This window comes from Chelonia mydas, chromosome 1, assembly GCF_015237465.2.
Source record: "Chelonia mydas isolate rCheMyd1 chromosome 1, rCheMyd1.pri.v2, whole genome shotgun sequence".
NCBI classification, from domain to species: Eukaryota; Metazoa; Chordata; order Testudines; family Cheloniidae; genus Chelonia; species Chelonia mydas.
The window spans coordinates 218296187-218311101 of NC_057849.1; the positions used below are offsets into that span (position 1 = coordinate 218296187).

At 46.4% G+C, this 14915-nt stretch overlaps 1 protein-coding gene across 2 annotated transcripts in view; it reads left to right on the forward strand.

Moving 5' to 3' along the window:
• Positions 1 to 9431: 9431 nt before the first annotated feature.
• The window catches only part of LOC102932724 (potassium voltage-gated channel subfamily A member 5), a 30390-nt gene continuing 24906 nt past the window's right edge, over positions 9432 to 14915 (forward strand). For both annotated transcript variants that reach the window (XM_043528913.1, XM_043528933.1), the window contains exons 1-2: positions 9432 to 11611; positions 12789 to 13073. In XM_043528913.1, coding sequence (XP_043384848.1) covers positions 9735 to 11611; positions 12789 to 12834 — 1923 coding nt within the window. In that variant the 5' untranslated portion in view covers positions 9432 to 9734 and the 3' untranslated portion in view covers positions 12835 to 13073. The remainder of the gene's footprint in view (positions 11612 to 12788; positions 13074 to 14915) is intronic.

The following is a 14915-nucleotide window of genomic DNA, read 5'->3' on the forward strand; positions in this document are numbered from 1 at the left end:
GAGACATGATAACAGTTTTCAAGTACATAAAAGGTTGTTACAAGGAGGAGGGAGAAAATTTGTTCTTAACCTCTGAGGATAGGACAAGAAGCAATGGACTTAAATTGCAGCAAGGGCGGTTTAAGTTGGACATTAGGAAAAACTTCTTAACTGTCAGGGTGGTTAAGCACTGGAATAAATTGCCTAGGGAGGTTGTGAAATCTCCATCGCTGGAGATTTTAAGAGCAGGTTAGACAAACACCATTTGGGAATGCTCTAGGTCAGAGGTGGGCAAACTATGGCCCACAGGCCACAACCGGCCCGCAGGACCCTCCTGCCCGGCCCCTGAGCTCCTGGCCCAGGAGGCTAGCCCCTGGCCCCTCCCCCACTTTTCCCTCTCCCTTGCAGCCTCAGCATGCCATGCTGCCGATGTAGCGTGTTAAACTGCTCCACTTAGGAATGTGCTACCGGTTGCAGTTACGGAGAGCAGTTCACTACACTACACCAGTGCAACACTCTGGTGGCCGGGCAACGCTCTGGCTGGTGCGGCTGTAGCGCCGCCAGCCGCCGGTGCTCTGTGCCGCATGGTAAGGGGCCAGGGAGTGGCGGGAGGGTGGATAGAGGGCAGGGGAGTTTGGGGTGGTTGTCAGGGGGTGGGGGTGTGGATGGGGTCGGGGCGGTCAGAAGGCGGGGAGTGGGGGGGGTTGAATGGGGGCAGGGGTCCCTGGGGGGCAGTCAGGAAGGAGGAGGGGTTGGATGGGGCAGTCGGGGGCAGGGGTTCTGAGGGCAGTCAGGGGACAGGGAGTGGGGTGTGTGTGTGTGGATGGGGCAGAAGTCAAGGAACAGGGGGGGTTGGATGGGGCAGGAGTCCCGGGGGGTGGGGCTGTCAGGGGGCAAGAAGCAAGTGGGGGTGGATGGGGGCAGAGGCACAGCCTCCCCTAACCGGCCCTCCATACAATTTCTGAAGCCCGATGCAGCCCTCAGGCCAAAAAGTTTGCCCGCCCCTGCTCTAGATAATACTTAGTCCTGCCATGAGGCTGGGGACTGGACTAGATGACCTCTCAAGGTCCCCTCCAGTCCTATGATTCTATGCTTCACACCTCATCCCTCTCAGATTTTGGAAGGCACTTCAGATTTTTAAACCTTGGATTGAGTGCTGTAGCTAACTGTAGAAATCTTACATGGTACCTTCTTTGTGTTTTCTGAAATCTGCAGTGAAAGTGTTCTTAAAATGAACAACATGTGCTGGGTCATCATCCAAGACTGCTATAACATGAAATATATGGCAGAATGTGGGTAAAACAGAGCAGGGGGACATACAATTCTCCCCCAGGGGGTTCAATCACAGATTTAATTAACACATTTTTTTTAAGGAGCGTCATCAGCATGGAAGCATGTCCTCTGGAATGGTGGCCAAACCATGAAGGGGCATACGAATGTTTAGCATATCTGGCATGTAAATACTTTGCAATGCCAGCTACAAAAGTGCCATGCAAATGCCTGTTCTCACTTTCTGGTGACATTGTAAATAAGAAGCGGGCAGCATTATCTCCTGTAAATGTAAACAAACTTGTTTGTCTGAGCGATTGGCTGAACAAGAAGGAGGACTGAGTGGACTTGCAGGCTCTGAAGTTTTACATTGTTTTGTTTTTGAGTGCAGTTATGTAACAACAAAAATCTATATCAGTAAATTGCACTTTCATGACAAAGAGATTTCACTACAATACTTGTATGAGATGAATTGAAAAATACTATTTTTGGTTTTACAGTGCAAATATTTGTAATAAAAATAATATGCACTTTGATTTCAATTACAACACAGAATACAATATATATGAAAATGTAGAGAACTATCCAAAATATTTAATAAAGTTCCCTTGGTATTCTATTGTTTAACTGTGTGATTAAAACTGTAATTAGTCACAATTAATTTTTTGAGTTAATCGTGTGAGTTAACCGCAATTAATCGACAGCCCTACTTTTAGCCCCATTGGGCATTGCTCCTTAGAGCAAGCAGAAAATCTTTACTTTCCCCATTTATAATTTTTGTTACTGATTATTATTACCATTACTTATTTTTCCACTCAGAAGTGGAAGAGATTTAGACCAACATTGATAACTGCCTACACTATTAAATCATACTTCTACATAAAATCCCATATAAGGCTCCATCCTCAGTTTGTATAAATTGGCACAGATCCATTGAAAGTCAATGCTGCTATACATCAGCTGTGACATGTGAGTGGGGTTTTCTAAAAAAGACTGTATAGCTCTTTAGTGCTCCTAAGTCACTTAGCAACAGTTTCATTTCCAAAGATATTTAAGCACTTAAAGATGCAGCTAGTGTCTAGTGGGATTTTCAAAGCATCTAGATACTTAACTGAAAGTCATTTAAATGGAACTTAGACACCTTTGGAAATCCCATCCATAGCCCATAAATGACAAACCTGTATTTATTGCATTCTCATTTTTAATTTGGGGTATACATTTAAGTTGCACGTCTATTACGGTGTCTTTAAAAAGGTTCCATGCAGCTTGCAGGGATTTCACTTTTGGTGCTGTACCTTTCAATTTCTGTTTTACTAACTTCCTCATTTTTATGTAGTTCTCCTTTATGAAATTAAATGCTACCGTGTTGGGATGTTGTGGTGTTTTCCTCGCAACAGGGATGTTCAATTTAATTATATTATGGTCACTATTACCAAGCGGTCCAGCTATATTCACCTCTTGGACCAGATCCTGTGCTCCACTTAGGACTAAATTAGTGATCATGAACTCCTTATTTGCAGTACTCAACTTTTTTTCATTTAAACTGGGTGATCAAAGTTGTTATTATCAGACTTAGGCATCCTGTCAGGTGGCAACAGCTGAAACTTGACAGTAGAGGTATATTCTTTAAAAAAAAAAAAAAAAAAAGAGCAAAAAATGTGAATTTCCCTTTAATGTCATGTCCCTAGAGTTTAAGATTACATCACAGTAATATACTGTAAGTAGCAAGAGGATGGAGATTAAAAATATCAGGCATGTGTTTGCAAGTCGGAAAGATTCATGCTCTCTGGTGGAGGCCAAAGCTTTGAGAGTGGATTGGAAAATACCGTGTAACTGCCGGATTTGTAATAGTCCCTGGGCCCAATCCTGCTTGTTCTAAAATCAGTGACAAAGCCCCCACAGACTTCAGTGGGAGCAGGATGATATTGAGATATGGCCTATACACAAGATAGTACCTAGAAGCACCACTCTAGTCTAACAGATGGCCTGATTTTAAATTTTTTCTATTTCTTTTTTTTTTTTAAGAGGCAGGGTGGGCCAGTGCGTAAGACACTGGATCAGGAAATCTGCATTCTATTGCCAGCTCTGCTGCTGAATTCTTGTGTGATATATGACAAATCACTTCATATCTGTGTACTTCCATTTTCCCCTTTGTAAAATGGGACTCATTAGGTCTTCCTTCGTATAGCACCTTGAGCTCTCCGGATGCAAATCGCTATATAAGTGGATGTAAGTGGCCGGATTTCCAGAAGTTCTGGGCACTCGCTGCTGCTCTTCAAGTCAATGGGAGATGTGGGTCTTAGCACTTCTGAGAAATCAGGCCGCTTTTGTTCTGTGTGCCTAAAAAATGCCCAAGTTTAGACATTTTGGCCCTAAAGCACCAAATTAACCAGGAAATTAGCCTAATGTTCAGTTTTAAGAAAGAAAATATCCCTGAGGGATTATAATCTTAATCAAAGCAAAATTCAGAAAATAAAAGAAATCTCGATTTTAAATCTTTTCCATATACTATCACAGATGCCGGTAAGGTGCTAAAGAATGTGTGTACTAATTCTAGGGAAATATAAAGGATAGGAACACTCGCTGGCTTTGTTATAATTCTCAGAGCTATTATCAATGTATGTGATGCAGTGTACAGTCCAAAAGCAAAGGGCTGAATCTCCAAGCAGTTTTCTGCATCTCATTGGACAAAGCGGGTAACGTAGGAGATTGTCACATGAAATAAATACAAAATCAGTGGTGCAGAAATACACATCTGCACAACTTACATTAAAATGGATCAGCCAGACACTATAGATAGAACAGTGTGAATGTTTTGAATTCATTAATGAATTTCTTCGTGGATTAGGCCTTGATAGAGAGAGTGCTCACATACAGATGTTTACTGTGATTTGTCAATGGCCTTGTACTTAATCCTCCTGAACAGGAAATAAGAGTCTGCACAGGGGACTCCCTCAGGGACCGTGGCAGTTTGCAGAAACTCTCTCTCTCTCTCTGTGGCCTGGAATCATCACAACACAGGATCAAGCTGCTGGAGGATTAGCAAAGGGAGGACATGGATTTGCCTTTAACCCCTTCAGCAGCTTCTCTGCTTCAAATGGCTTCCTGCATCCGATGAAGTGAGCTGTAGCTCACGAAAGCTTATGCTCAAATAAATTGGTTAGTCTCTAAGGTGCCACAAGTCCTCCCGTTCTTTTTACCCAGGAGGGACATGTTATTTATAGATCAGCTATGGCATGAATAGAGAGGAAACAAGGGGGAAGATCTCGCAGATCCCCACTTCCACAGGTGGCCCAGCCCCCCCATTCCACCGACCAGTGGAGGCCCATTCTAAGCTCTACACCAGCTGAGGTCAATGGTAAAAGCTGATCAACATCAAGGGAGAGCTCAGCAGGGCGAGTTACAGCTCAGTGTCATATGTATTTCTAGGGTGATGCACCTTTGCAGCACTAGTGAGGATGGGATGCATCCAGGGGCAGAGCACGTGGGCACACAAATAAATGAAACTGGAAGCAGCTAGTCTCCCCAAGATGATTCATAGCCAAGAAAACAAAATTATTTGTGTACGTGTCCAGAGTGTGGAGCTGGGCAGGGGGCATTTGAGCTGTGCGAAAGGCTAGGGTTGGGGGCGGGGGCGGCTGGTTCACTGGCAATTCTAAAAAAAAAAAAAAATTAAGAAAAGGTTTAGGTTGGTCCGAATTTTTTTTCCCCAAAAAACTATCAGTAAATAAAAGTTTTAAAAAATTCTTTGGGATAACAAACATTTCATTTAGATGTTGAGAATGTTTTAAAGGGTTTTAATTTAAAAAATAAAATGGAAGGGAATTTCTGAACAAAAAGTGGTTGTGCATCAACATTTTGACGTCTTTCGATTGGAAAATGTCAAAACAAAATGTACTGATGTAAAAAACAAACAAACCAGTTTTAGACACAAACAAATTGGTGAAACGGACAAGTCGCTCAGCGTTTTGGTATGGTCATATATGCTTTTTTCACTGCAAAAGGCTTTGGCTGAAAGATTTTTGCCCAGCTCTAGGTGGCACAGCCTGTGAAGCTAGTACATGCTTCCCATCCCCATTTCTACCACGATGGAGAATGTGGCCAGGGTGGAGGCTCTGGACTGACTGAAAAACAAGTAAAAATGGATGCTTGGGGGTGGGAGGGGTCCTTCCTTGGAACATTGTGCAATTCCCTGCATTTTAGGAATAGTATTGACCTTTCAAAATAGAGGTTTGACAGTAAATCTATGTATGATTGTATTATTTATCTGTACCTGGGAGGGAGCTGGCAGAGGGATGTATGCGTGAGTATAGGGAGACAATGGGTTGGGTACAGGTCTGCCTTTAGAGAGGAGATTGAGGTATCACAGCTGGGATATCTTTTTTTTTTTTTCTTTCTCAGGCACTGTTGCTATGGGAAGGCCTTTCTGAGGCACTGGTGGGAAAGGATGGGAGCCTCAGCCAGACACTAGCTCCTCTTCCTGTCCACACTTAAGATTCTCCTCCCTGGGGAGTCCTCATCTCACAAGCCAGTGGGAGGGGATGCTCCAGGGGAGCAGCACTCTTTGAAACCAGGAAAAGGGAGACATTTCCCTCTGCTCTTAGCAAAGGGGAAGAAACTGTCCTTCCCTGTGCATCCCCCTGGCCAGGGGAAACCAACAGCAGTCAGAAGGGGCCTGTGCACCTAAAGAACCAGAGGAATCCCATTTACCAGCCAACCAACCACAAGAGGAGGTTTGTTACTCAGGCCACAAGCCAATCCACCTGCTCCTTCTGTGAGGAGCAGGTAAGAGAGCCATGTAGAAGTACCTCCCTGAAGCAGGAAGTATGGCAAACTGAGAGTGGAAGTGTTGATCCCTTTGATGCATGGACGGTGCTGGAACGAACGGAACGTTTTGGTGTGGACGTGAGTGTGGTTGAGGTTATGTAACCCAAGGAATGTCACGTGTATCACTGAGTGAAGTGGAACATTTCTGAGAAAGACCCTTGTTAAAGTATTGGCAGCATTACTACTCTATCTACAAGTCAGCCTATTTTCCATGCCTCCCTCTCTATCCAATGCCACATTCCTGGGGTTTCCATAGACACTACTACCCTTCAAGAAAGCAGTCAGTCACACAGCCGCTGCTCACTGCACTCAGAAACGTGGGGATCCTGAACAAGAGCTGCTTTCATCGTGTCCCCCCCTCACATAAAACACCACATACGCACAACCTGACAACCTGCCCTGTATAGAGGAAAGGGACACAGACTCAATCGTACATGGAGGTGAAGGTTCCAAGGGTGGTTAAACTGGGAGGCTGGTGCGGGGAGAGAGAGAGAGAGAGAGAGAGAAATAGTGGTATTCTACTCAAAAACTGCCCACAATCCCAAAGTAGTTGGATGTTTCTGGTAAAATGCTCCGCAGGGCAAGAGGTAAGGATGTTGCCATTTTAATTTCCTTTATTAGGTTTCAGAGTTAACACTCTACCTGAGCTGAATGAAGACAGCTTATCTCTCTTTTAGTGCTATAATTCCCATTTGCTTCCAAAAGCGGGAAAACAGCACTGCATCAGTTCACCTTCAGAAGGTTACCTTCACAACTGTTAGGGCTAGAATTTTATTTCAAATGAAAGCTTAAATTCTGCAGAAACTCCTACAGGCATCAGAGAAATGCTGGTACAGTGTGTCACAGAGTGCTGGCTCTCTCTCACCCCTGATTGGGGCTAGGACAGAACACTCTGGGAGAGAGAAATCTGCCTGTCCTTCCCCGACTCTCTCCTCCCCCGGGCTCTCCAAAAGAGGTAGTAGTATCAACCCCTAGATGCTGTGCCAGGGAAGGCTGTGATCTCCACCATAATACTGCACTGTGTGTGTTAAGTGGGGCGGGGTGGCGGGGTGTGGGGAGGAAGGGAGAATTGCAGAGGGTGTTTCTGGGGGTGAGTATAGGTGGATGCTTCAAGAATATGCATTGAGCTGTGCATCCACCTATATTCACCTCCAGAAACACCCTCTGCAATTCTCCCTCCCATGAGTGTGGATCTGTATGATGTGTGTATGAAGGGGTGAAGGTTGGTATGTGTGGGATGTCTTTGGGGGTATTTATCAAGGTGTACCTAATGCCATGGATGGATTATTGTGGTTGCAATGTAGGAAAACTGTGTAAAGAGGATAGGATATGTGTGTGTGTGTGTGTGCTCCCATGGATGTACTGTATTTCCATGAACACATAAACCCACTACACCTCTGCACTTACCCACTCACATAGGTGTGAACACAAATGCCATGCATGTGTGTGTGTGTGTGTGTGTGTATATTTTGCAGGTTTGAATTATTATCTAAATAACTGGTATTGCAAAATAAGGGCCCTGTGTTGCAAATGTACACAGAATTTTGCTCCTGGGCAGGTAGTCCCATTGGATTCAATAGGGACTGCTCGTGTGAGTAAAGTCACTCGTTGGACCCTAGGTAATAACTGCATAGCCTTACATGTCACTGATATTATGTTAGCTCTGGGAGGCAAATTATAGAACAGTACTGTGCCAATGGGAAATAATCACTAATGACAACCATTTAATATAATTATGTTTTTTTCTATTTCAGGAATGGTTAATATGTGTGGGCATATGTTGTGTACAGAGATAACATTTTACATTAAGTGGAAATGAATTAATCCCCGTGAAACTAGGCAAATCATTATACAGCCACATGACTATAACAAAAGGATGCAATAATGAATAATGTTCCTGCAGTGGTGCATAGTAGAGGAAGGAAAATGGTTTTCCACTTTAATATTAAATATTTCACTCCTGGTTATTTCAGAAACCCAGAAATCCACAGCAGCTAAAAAACAGGTACAACACGTTGTAAAATTCTGAATATTACTATATATATATATATATATATATATATATATATATATATATATATATGTATACATCCCCATATAGAAATTGCGGAGATGTACTGAAGATGGCAAACAAATAATATCTTAGTATTGATTCCACTCGGTGTGATAAGGTAAAACAGATTCAACCCGTTTTCTCGAATAAATTTGCATCTATTGACATTTACAAAGTTTTGATGTGGTTTAAGAATGGCATATGCTTGGATTACGTCAATGGAAAACATGATCAATGGTATTGATATGCTGAAATCCTAAATAGAAATTTATTCTGATGAAAATATTTTGTTTTCTCCTTTGGGAGGCTTTGAAACAAGGATCAGCTCGTGTCTTCTGCAGGCTAAACAAACTCAGAGAAGGCACCAAAACCCCATTTCTTTGTTCTGTCTGAACTTGGAAAAAAATCGAAAGGCCAAAAGAATCCCCAAAGTGTGTTGTGATTATGATTTCCATTATGTGTAAATGGGGTTTTATAGCCGGAGAGACTTTACAGACCTCTCTCTATAAAATCCCTTTAACGAATAATCCATGAATGGGGACAGGCAGTATAATCCTTTCAGCCTGAACTGGTTTCAGCCTGAACTGGTTGTGTGTGCAGGCATGTGGGAGCCTGTGTGTGTTTTGGAGTGGGGGCGATGTCTATACATTCACTGTAGGGCAAGCTTAATCGTATAGCTTCAATCGCTCCTGTATCCCACGAAGGGAAAATACCCCCTTGTGGTGCGAGATACAATTTGTCATGTCCTTTCTTGCATCACATTATTACAGCGGTTCTGGATTCTGTCTAGCCACTTTTCTCACATCAACCCCTTTCTCCTATTACACTGCTGCAAAGGCACTGGCATCCCTGGATCTGTAACTGAAAGGAGACTTTCTCTGGGTCTGAGCTGGATGGTTATAGTCTCACTAAAGCCCACTGCGAGCTGCCCCACGGATCCTAGTGGGAACTTTGTTGAGTAAGGAGCTCGGGAATGGTTCCAGGTTTGGTCATATTTGCACTTCTTCTTCCCTGCCATTTCTCCATGCAGAACCCTTCCCCACCCCACTCCCGCCCCGGACTAGATTCAGATCCCAGTGAAACCAGTGTGAACCCGGAGTAGACCCACTGGGTCTGCTTGGGGGTGACTGAGATCCGAGGGGGAGAATTTCCACGGTGAAGTCATCTACCTGTCGTGCCCTTCTCCCGCTCTGCAGCCCCCCCCCCCGGACTCCCATGCAATTCCCACCCCCGGGAGGCATGTGCACGGCCCCGGAGCATCCCCTTGTCCCCCGGGGGCCGCCGCGAGGGGCAGGGCTGGGCGAGGGGCAGGGCGGCTGGCCGGGGCGGGCCGCGTTTGCCAGGCAGGGATGCTGTAGCCTGGTAACCGGGGAGGCTGCTGGCTGTTTGCATTGGGGGGCGCGGGGAAGCAGGGATCCTCTTTGACGTCAAGCCTAATGCTCGCTCGTTCATATCCGGGTCCCCGCGCGGTTCCCCGGGGCTCGGCTGGGCTGCCTTTCGCGGCGCAGCAGGCGGCGGCCGGGGGCAGCCCGGAGCTGGCCGGCTCGGAGGGAGGGGAGCGCAGCATGCCCGCCGCCTCCCCTGCGCCTCCCGCCCGCCGCTGCCCATGGAGATCGCGCTGGTGACTTTGGAGAACGGAGGCGCCACGGCCATCGGGGGAGGAGGCGAGGATGCGGGGGGCGGCCGGGCGCGGCGGCGGGGGGACCGGCTCCACGTCCCCAACTCCGCCGCCGCCCCCGCTTGGCTGAACGGCTGCCGCGGCGCCCCGGAGCCGGAGCCGGAGCCGGAGCAGGAGCAGCCCCGGGCGGGCAGCGGCGGCTGCCGAAGCAGGAGCGCCAGCCCCGGCAGCGCCAGCCGGAGGGTGCCCGCTCCCCGGGGCGCCTCGCCGCCGCGCCCCTACCCGGGCGGGGGCGAGGAGGAGGCGATGGTGCTGCCGGAGGAAGGCGGGCACCGCTTGGGCATGGGCATGGCCGCGGCGGCCGAGGAGGAGGAGGCGGCGGAGGAGAGCCAGCGCGCCCTGCACCACCAGCGGGTGCTGATCAACATCTCCGGGCTGCGCTTCGAGACGCAGCTGGGCACCCTCAACCAGTTCCCGGACACGCTGCTGGGCGACCCGGACAAGCGCATGCGGTACTTCGACCCGCTGCGCAACGAGTACTTCTTCGACCGGAACCGGCCCAGCTTCGACGGCATCCTCTACTTCTACCAGTCCGGGGGCAAGCTGCGCCGGCCGGTCAACGTCTCCATCGACGTCTTCGCCGACGAGATCCGCTTCTACCAGCTGGGCGAGGAGGCCATGGAGCGGTTCCGGGAGGACGAGGGCTTCATCCAGGAGGAGGAGAAGCCCCTGCCCCGCAACGAGTTCCAGCGCCAGGTGTGGCTCATCTTCGAGTACCCGGAGAGCTCCAGCTCCGCCCGGGGCATCGCCATCGTCTCGGTGCTGGTGATCCTCATCTCCATCATCACCTTCTGCCTGGAGACCCTGCCCGAGTTCCGGGACGAGCGGGAGCTGCAGGCCCCCCTGCCCCCGCACGGGGCAGCCCTGAACGGCACCGCCGGGGAGGCCCCCCCGATGCAGCCCCCCAGCAGCCTGTCCGACCCCTTCTTCATCATCGAGACCACCTGCGTGATCTGGTTCACCTTCGAGCTGCTGGTGCGCTTCTTCGCCTGCCCCAGCAAGCCCGAGTTCTCCAGGAACATCATGAACATCATCGACATCGTGGCCATCATCCCCTACTTCATCACCCTGGGCACCGAGCTGGCTCAGGAGCAGCAGGAGCCCGGGGCCCCCAGCCACGCCAGCAACAACAACGGGGGCCAGCAGCAAGCCATGTCCCTGGCCATCCTCAGGGTCATCCGCCTGGTCAGGGTCTTCAGGATCTTCAAGCTCTCCAGACACTCCAAGGGGCTGCAGATCCTGGGGCAGACTTTGAAAGCCAGTATGCGGGAGCTGGGGCTCCTCATCTTCTTCCTTTTCATCGGGGTGATCCTCTTCTCCAGCGCCGTGTACTTTGCCGAGGCGGACGACCCAGACTCCCATTTCTCCAGCATCCCCGACGCTTTCTGGTGGGCCGTGGTGACCATGACCACGGTGGGCTATGGGGACATGAGGCCTGTCACCGTAGGCGGCAAGATCGTCGGCTCCTTGTGTGCCATCGCTGGCGTGCTGACCATAGCCCTGCCCGTGCCTGTCATCGTGTCCAACTTCAACTACTTCTACCACCGAGGAACTGACAACGAAGAGCAGCAGTCTGTTCTCAAGGAGGAGCCCAGCAGCGCTCAGGGCAGCTCAGCTGGGGGGGAGCTGAAGAGAAGTCGCAGTAAAAACTCTCTGAACAAATCTGTTGTGCACTTGGAAAACAGTGAGGGGATCAACAACGGCACTGGATCCTTAGAGAAAACCAATATCAAAGCTAAAAGCAACCTAGATCTTAGAAAATCCCTCTATGCACTCTGTCTGGACACCAACAGGGAAACAGACCTGTAAGGAAGGGAATGAATTTGGGTTCTGAGGTACAGCAGGATTTGTTGATGTTGGAGCGATAGATAGATAGATATAATTTTTTTGTATCACTTAGACAGTATTTTAAGTCAGCCTATATTTTATAATTGAACAGACCTCCAGGAGTACATGTTTTTATGTTCTTTTTTCCACCACATAAAGGGCCACCTATTTTTAAAATAGACTAAGAATAAGCTACACTCCATGATGCAGGAGCTGGTAAATTATTACAGTGCAAACTGGTGTTATTTGTAGACACTTACTTTAGCAAACTGTGATTTTAAATGCGTCATTTGTAACTAATTCACTTGCTCAAAGTTTAGTATTAAAAGATTGGGAGGGGCGGTTGTGTATGGAAAATGAATGGATTTTTTTGGTACTGTAGTTTCAAACTGAAATTATTCCAATATATTTTATATATGTGTAATTGTATTTAAGAATGAATGGGGTATTTATTTTCCTGTGAAACATGACTTCATTAAAGCACTAGAAACATTAGCTAAGAAACACTTTCAGATTTCTCCCTTGTGATCAGTACAGATCTGGTTATCTAGTATGTGAAGTGAATTTGCTGCTTTTAACCCTTTAGCAGAAAACTTTTGATTTGTTGTTGAGAAAATGTTAGGTTTTTGTGAGCCTTAAATGATTAAATATTGTAGATATATTTCTTTATAAGTACTTTTATTAACAACCTTACTGTTTCAGAATTGCTAATAATTCAGCCCTGTGCTTTTTATTCCAGAAAAAAATGGTGAAGCTTTTTGTTTGTTTCTTTCTTTTTCTACCACTGGTATAATTTGGAGATTTTTTTATAGGCTATTGTCCGCCGCTCCTAGTTTTTATCCAAGTGCACAACAGATCAAAAACAGTGGGAAACGGGGGGAAACAACTTGAAAGCTAATCATGTGTGCGGTATCTGCAAAGCTTTTTTGATTTACACTCCAGATTTCTTTAGCACATGAATCAGGCTCATTGCGTACCCATGCCATTTGTATAAATGGCTTGCTGTTTGTCGTGATAATATTTCCAAAACGGGTGGCACTTAGAGTCTGACATGGCACAGAGTGCTACTTAAATAACCATCATGTGGCTTATGTCTTGGACTGAGGAGGAAAGAACCATCTTTCATCAAAATGTTTTCTTTTTGTTATTTCAAAGCAAAACCGTGACAAGGCTCTGGATTTTACAGTTTCAATCTTCCTAAATGACAATGACAGACCATCTTCATTTTGATGACATGGCGCTGTGCAGCTACCTTAGTGAACACTGAAGTGAAGTTGATTCGTTACTTCAAATCGAAACACTACGTTATCATTTCTGTTGCAAAGAGCTTACAATTTTTTTTTTACAAACTCCTGTTGCACTGCTGAAGGATGTTTCATGCCTTTACCATGGCAAGATTAGCAGGTCATGGAAGAGAAGTCTTGATTGTCAGCGCTCAAGGTTTGTTTTTATCAAATTTTCAATGCACTTAATAGTTACTTAAGACAAGAATCTATTGTATGCAATACAGTATTGTATGCACTGTTAGTGTAAATCAACCTTGCAAAAATTTCCTTTAATGCTCCATAATCCAGGCACAATATCTACCCACCCATCCTTTACCATGATTGATGCTAAGGAAGAAAAGTGATATTTTTCCCTCCTGTTCCAAAAAATGTGATTCATGCCAGGTGAGCAGGCAAGCAGAATCTTTTCCAGATGGTGTAAAGAAATATCACATAAGGCCCAACTCAAAGCCAGGGACAATTTGCCTGAGAGAGGCGTGCCGGATTCTCCCCGTTGGCATTAGACCTTTGTCTTTTAGTTTGGATGCGATGCTGTAGTCTGTTTAGAAATCATTCACAACAGAAGTTACAAATAAAGGGCCTGATCCTGACGCATTCCTGTTATAGGCAAACCTTCCTTTTTTTTCCAGTGGGAGTTCTGCCTCCGTGAGAAGTGCAGCCTAAAGTGCAGGTTGAGCAAAAATGTTTTTAAAAATAGGTGGCACAGTCTGCCTACCGCAGCTTTTAAGGTCTTGATCCTCTAAGGTCTTATCAGAGTTGCCTTTATGGGCAAATAGTCCCATTGACTTCAGTTAGTCCTTTTTTGAGATCCCTGAATGGGGCTTACAGGCTCAGGCCTTGGCTATGTCTCCCTGTCACCATTACCCCAGTTCTCCCTCCCTCATGTTCTCCATTGTTTGTTCTCCCACTTTGGTCTTGTATTCAGGTTAGACTGTATTCTCTTCAGGGGAGGGACCTGAATGTCTCTATAGTGCCTGGCACACCAATGGGGTCCTGATCCTGTTTAGGTTCTCTGGCCACTAATGCAATAAAAATAGTACATACTAAATGCAGTCAATGAAGTAGCACTGGTGTAAAATTGGTTCAGGTGAGAGCAGAATCAGACCCAATGAGTTTGAGGAGGTAGCATAGAACTTAGTCCTGCGAGGTGCAAAGTGTCCTTAAAGTCCAATTAAGTCAATTGGCCAAATTTTGCCTTCAGTTATGCTGGATGGTCCCTGGGGTTATTGACGGGAGCATTTCTCCGGTATGAGTTGTGGGTGCTCAGCATCCATCAAGATCAGGCCTTAGGAAAGCAAAGGAGTCTGCTTCTGCACAATGCTGTTTACAAGCTCATCAGATCATTCTTCATCCTTCAGTCTGAACACTCAGATGGACTGTCTGATGCTTTCTCTTGGTGTTTGACTGTCTCACGTTCTGTGTTTTTCCCCACTAAAAGGAAAGAGCTGTCAAATAAAAGGGAAACCAATTATTCTTCAGATATGATTGAAAATATTTGTTTGGCTTGGCTTTTTAAACTGTCAATCACACATTTAGATTTCATGGCTTTTCAAGGACAAGAGATTGCTGGAGGCTTATTAGGCAGAAAGAGATAGAGCCTGCAAGGTGCTGAGGATTGGGATTCAAGGAGTGCTTAGGCCCTGGTTCATCAACACACTTAAGCACGTGCTTAAGTCCCATTGCCTTCAATAACTATTCAGGTGCTTAAAGCTAAGCATGTGCCTAAATGGGGACTTAGAGCCCTTAGTTCCCATTGACTTCAAGGGGAGGAATTGGGAGCCTTAGTCCTTTTCGGAATGTGCTTCACGGGTTGCAAGACTGGGCCTTAAGTGCTGTGTGGTACACCAGGATCAGAACTCAGCTTTCCACGTTTCCTATCATATTCCACTATTCTTATTATAAATGAGTACCTGCAGCCCTTACTCCTGAGAGTAATCCTTCCTCACTCAAACAGTCTCATTAAAGTCAGCAGCACTAACCACTCTAGCAGGAACTA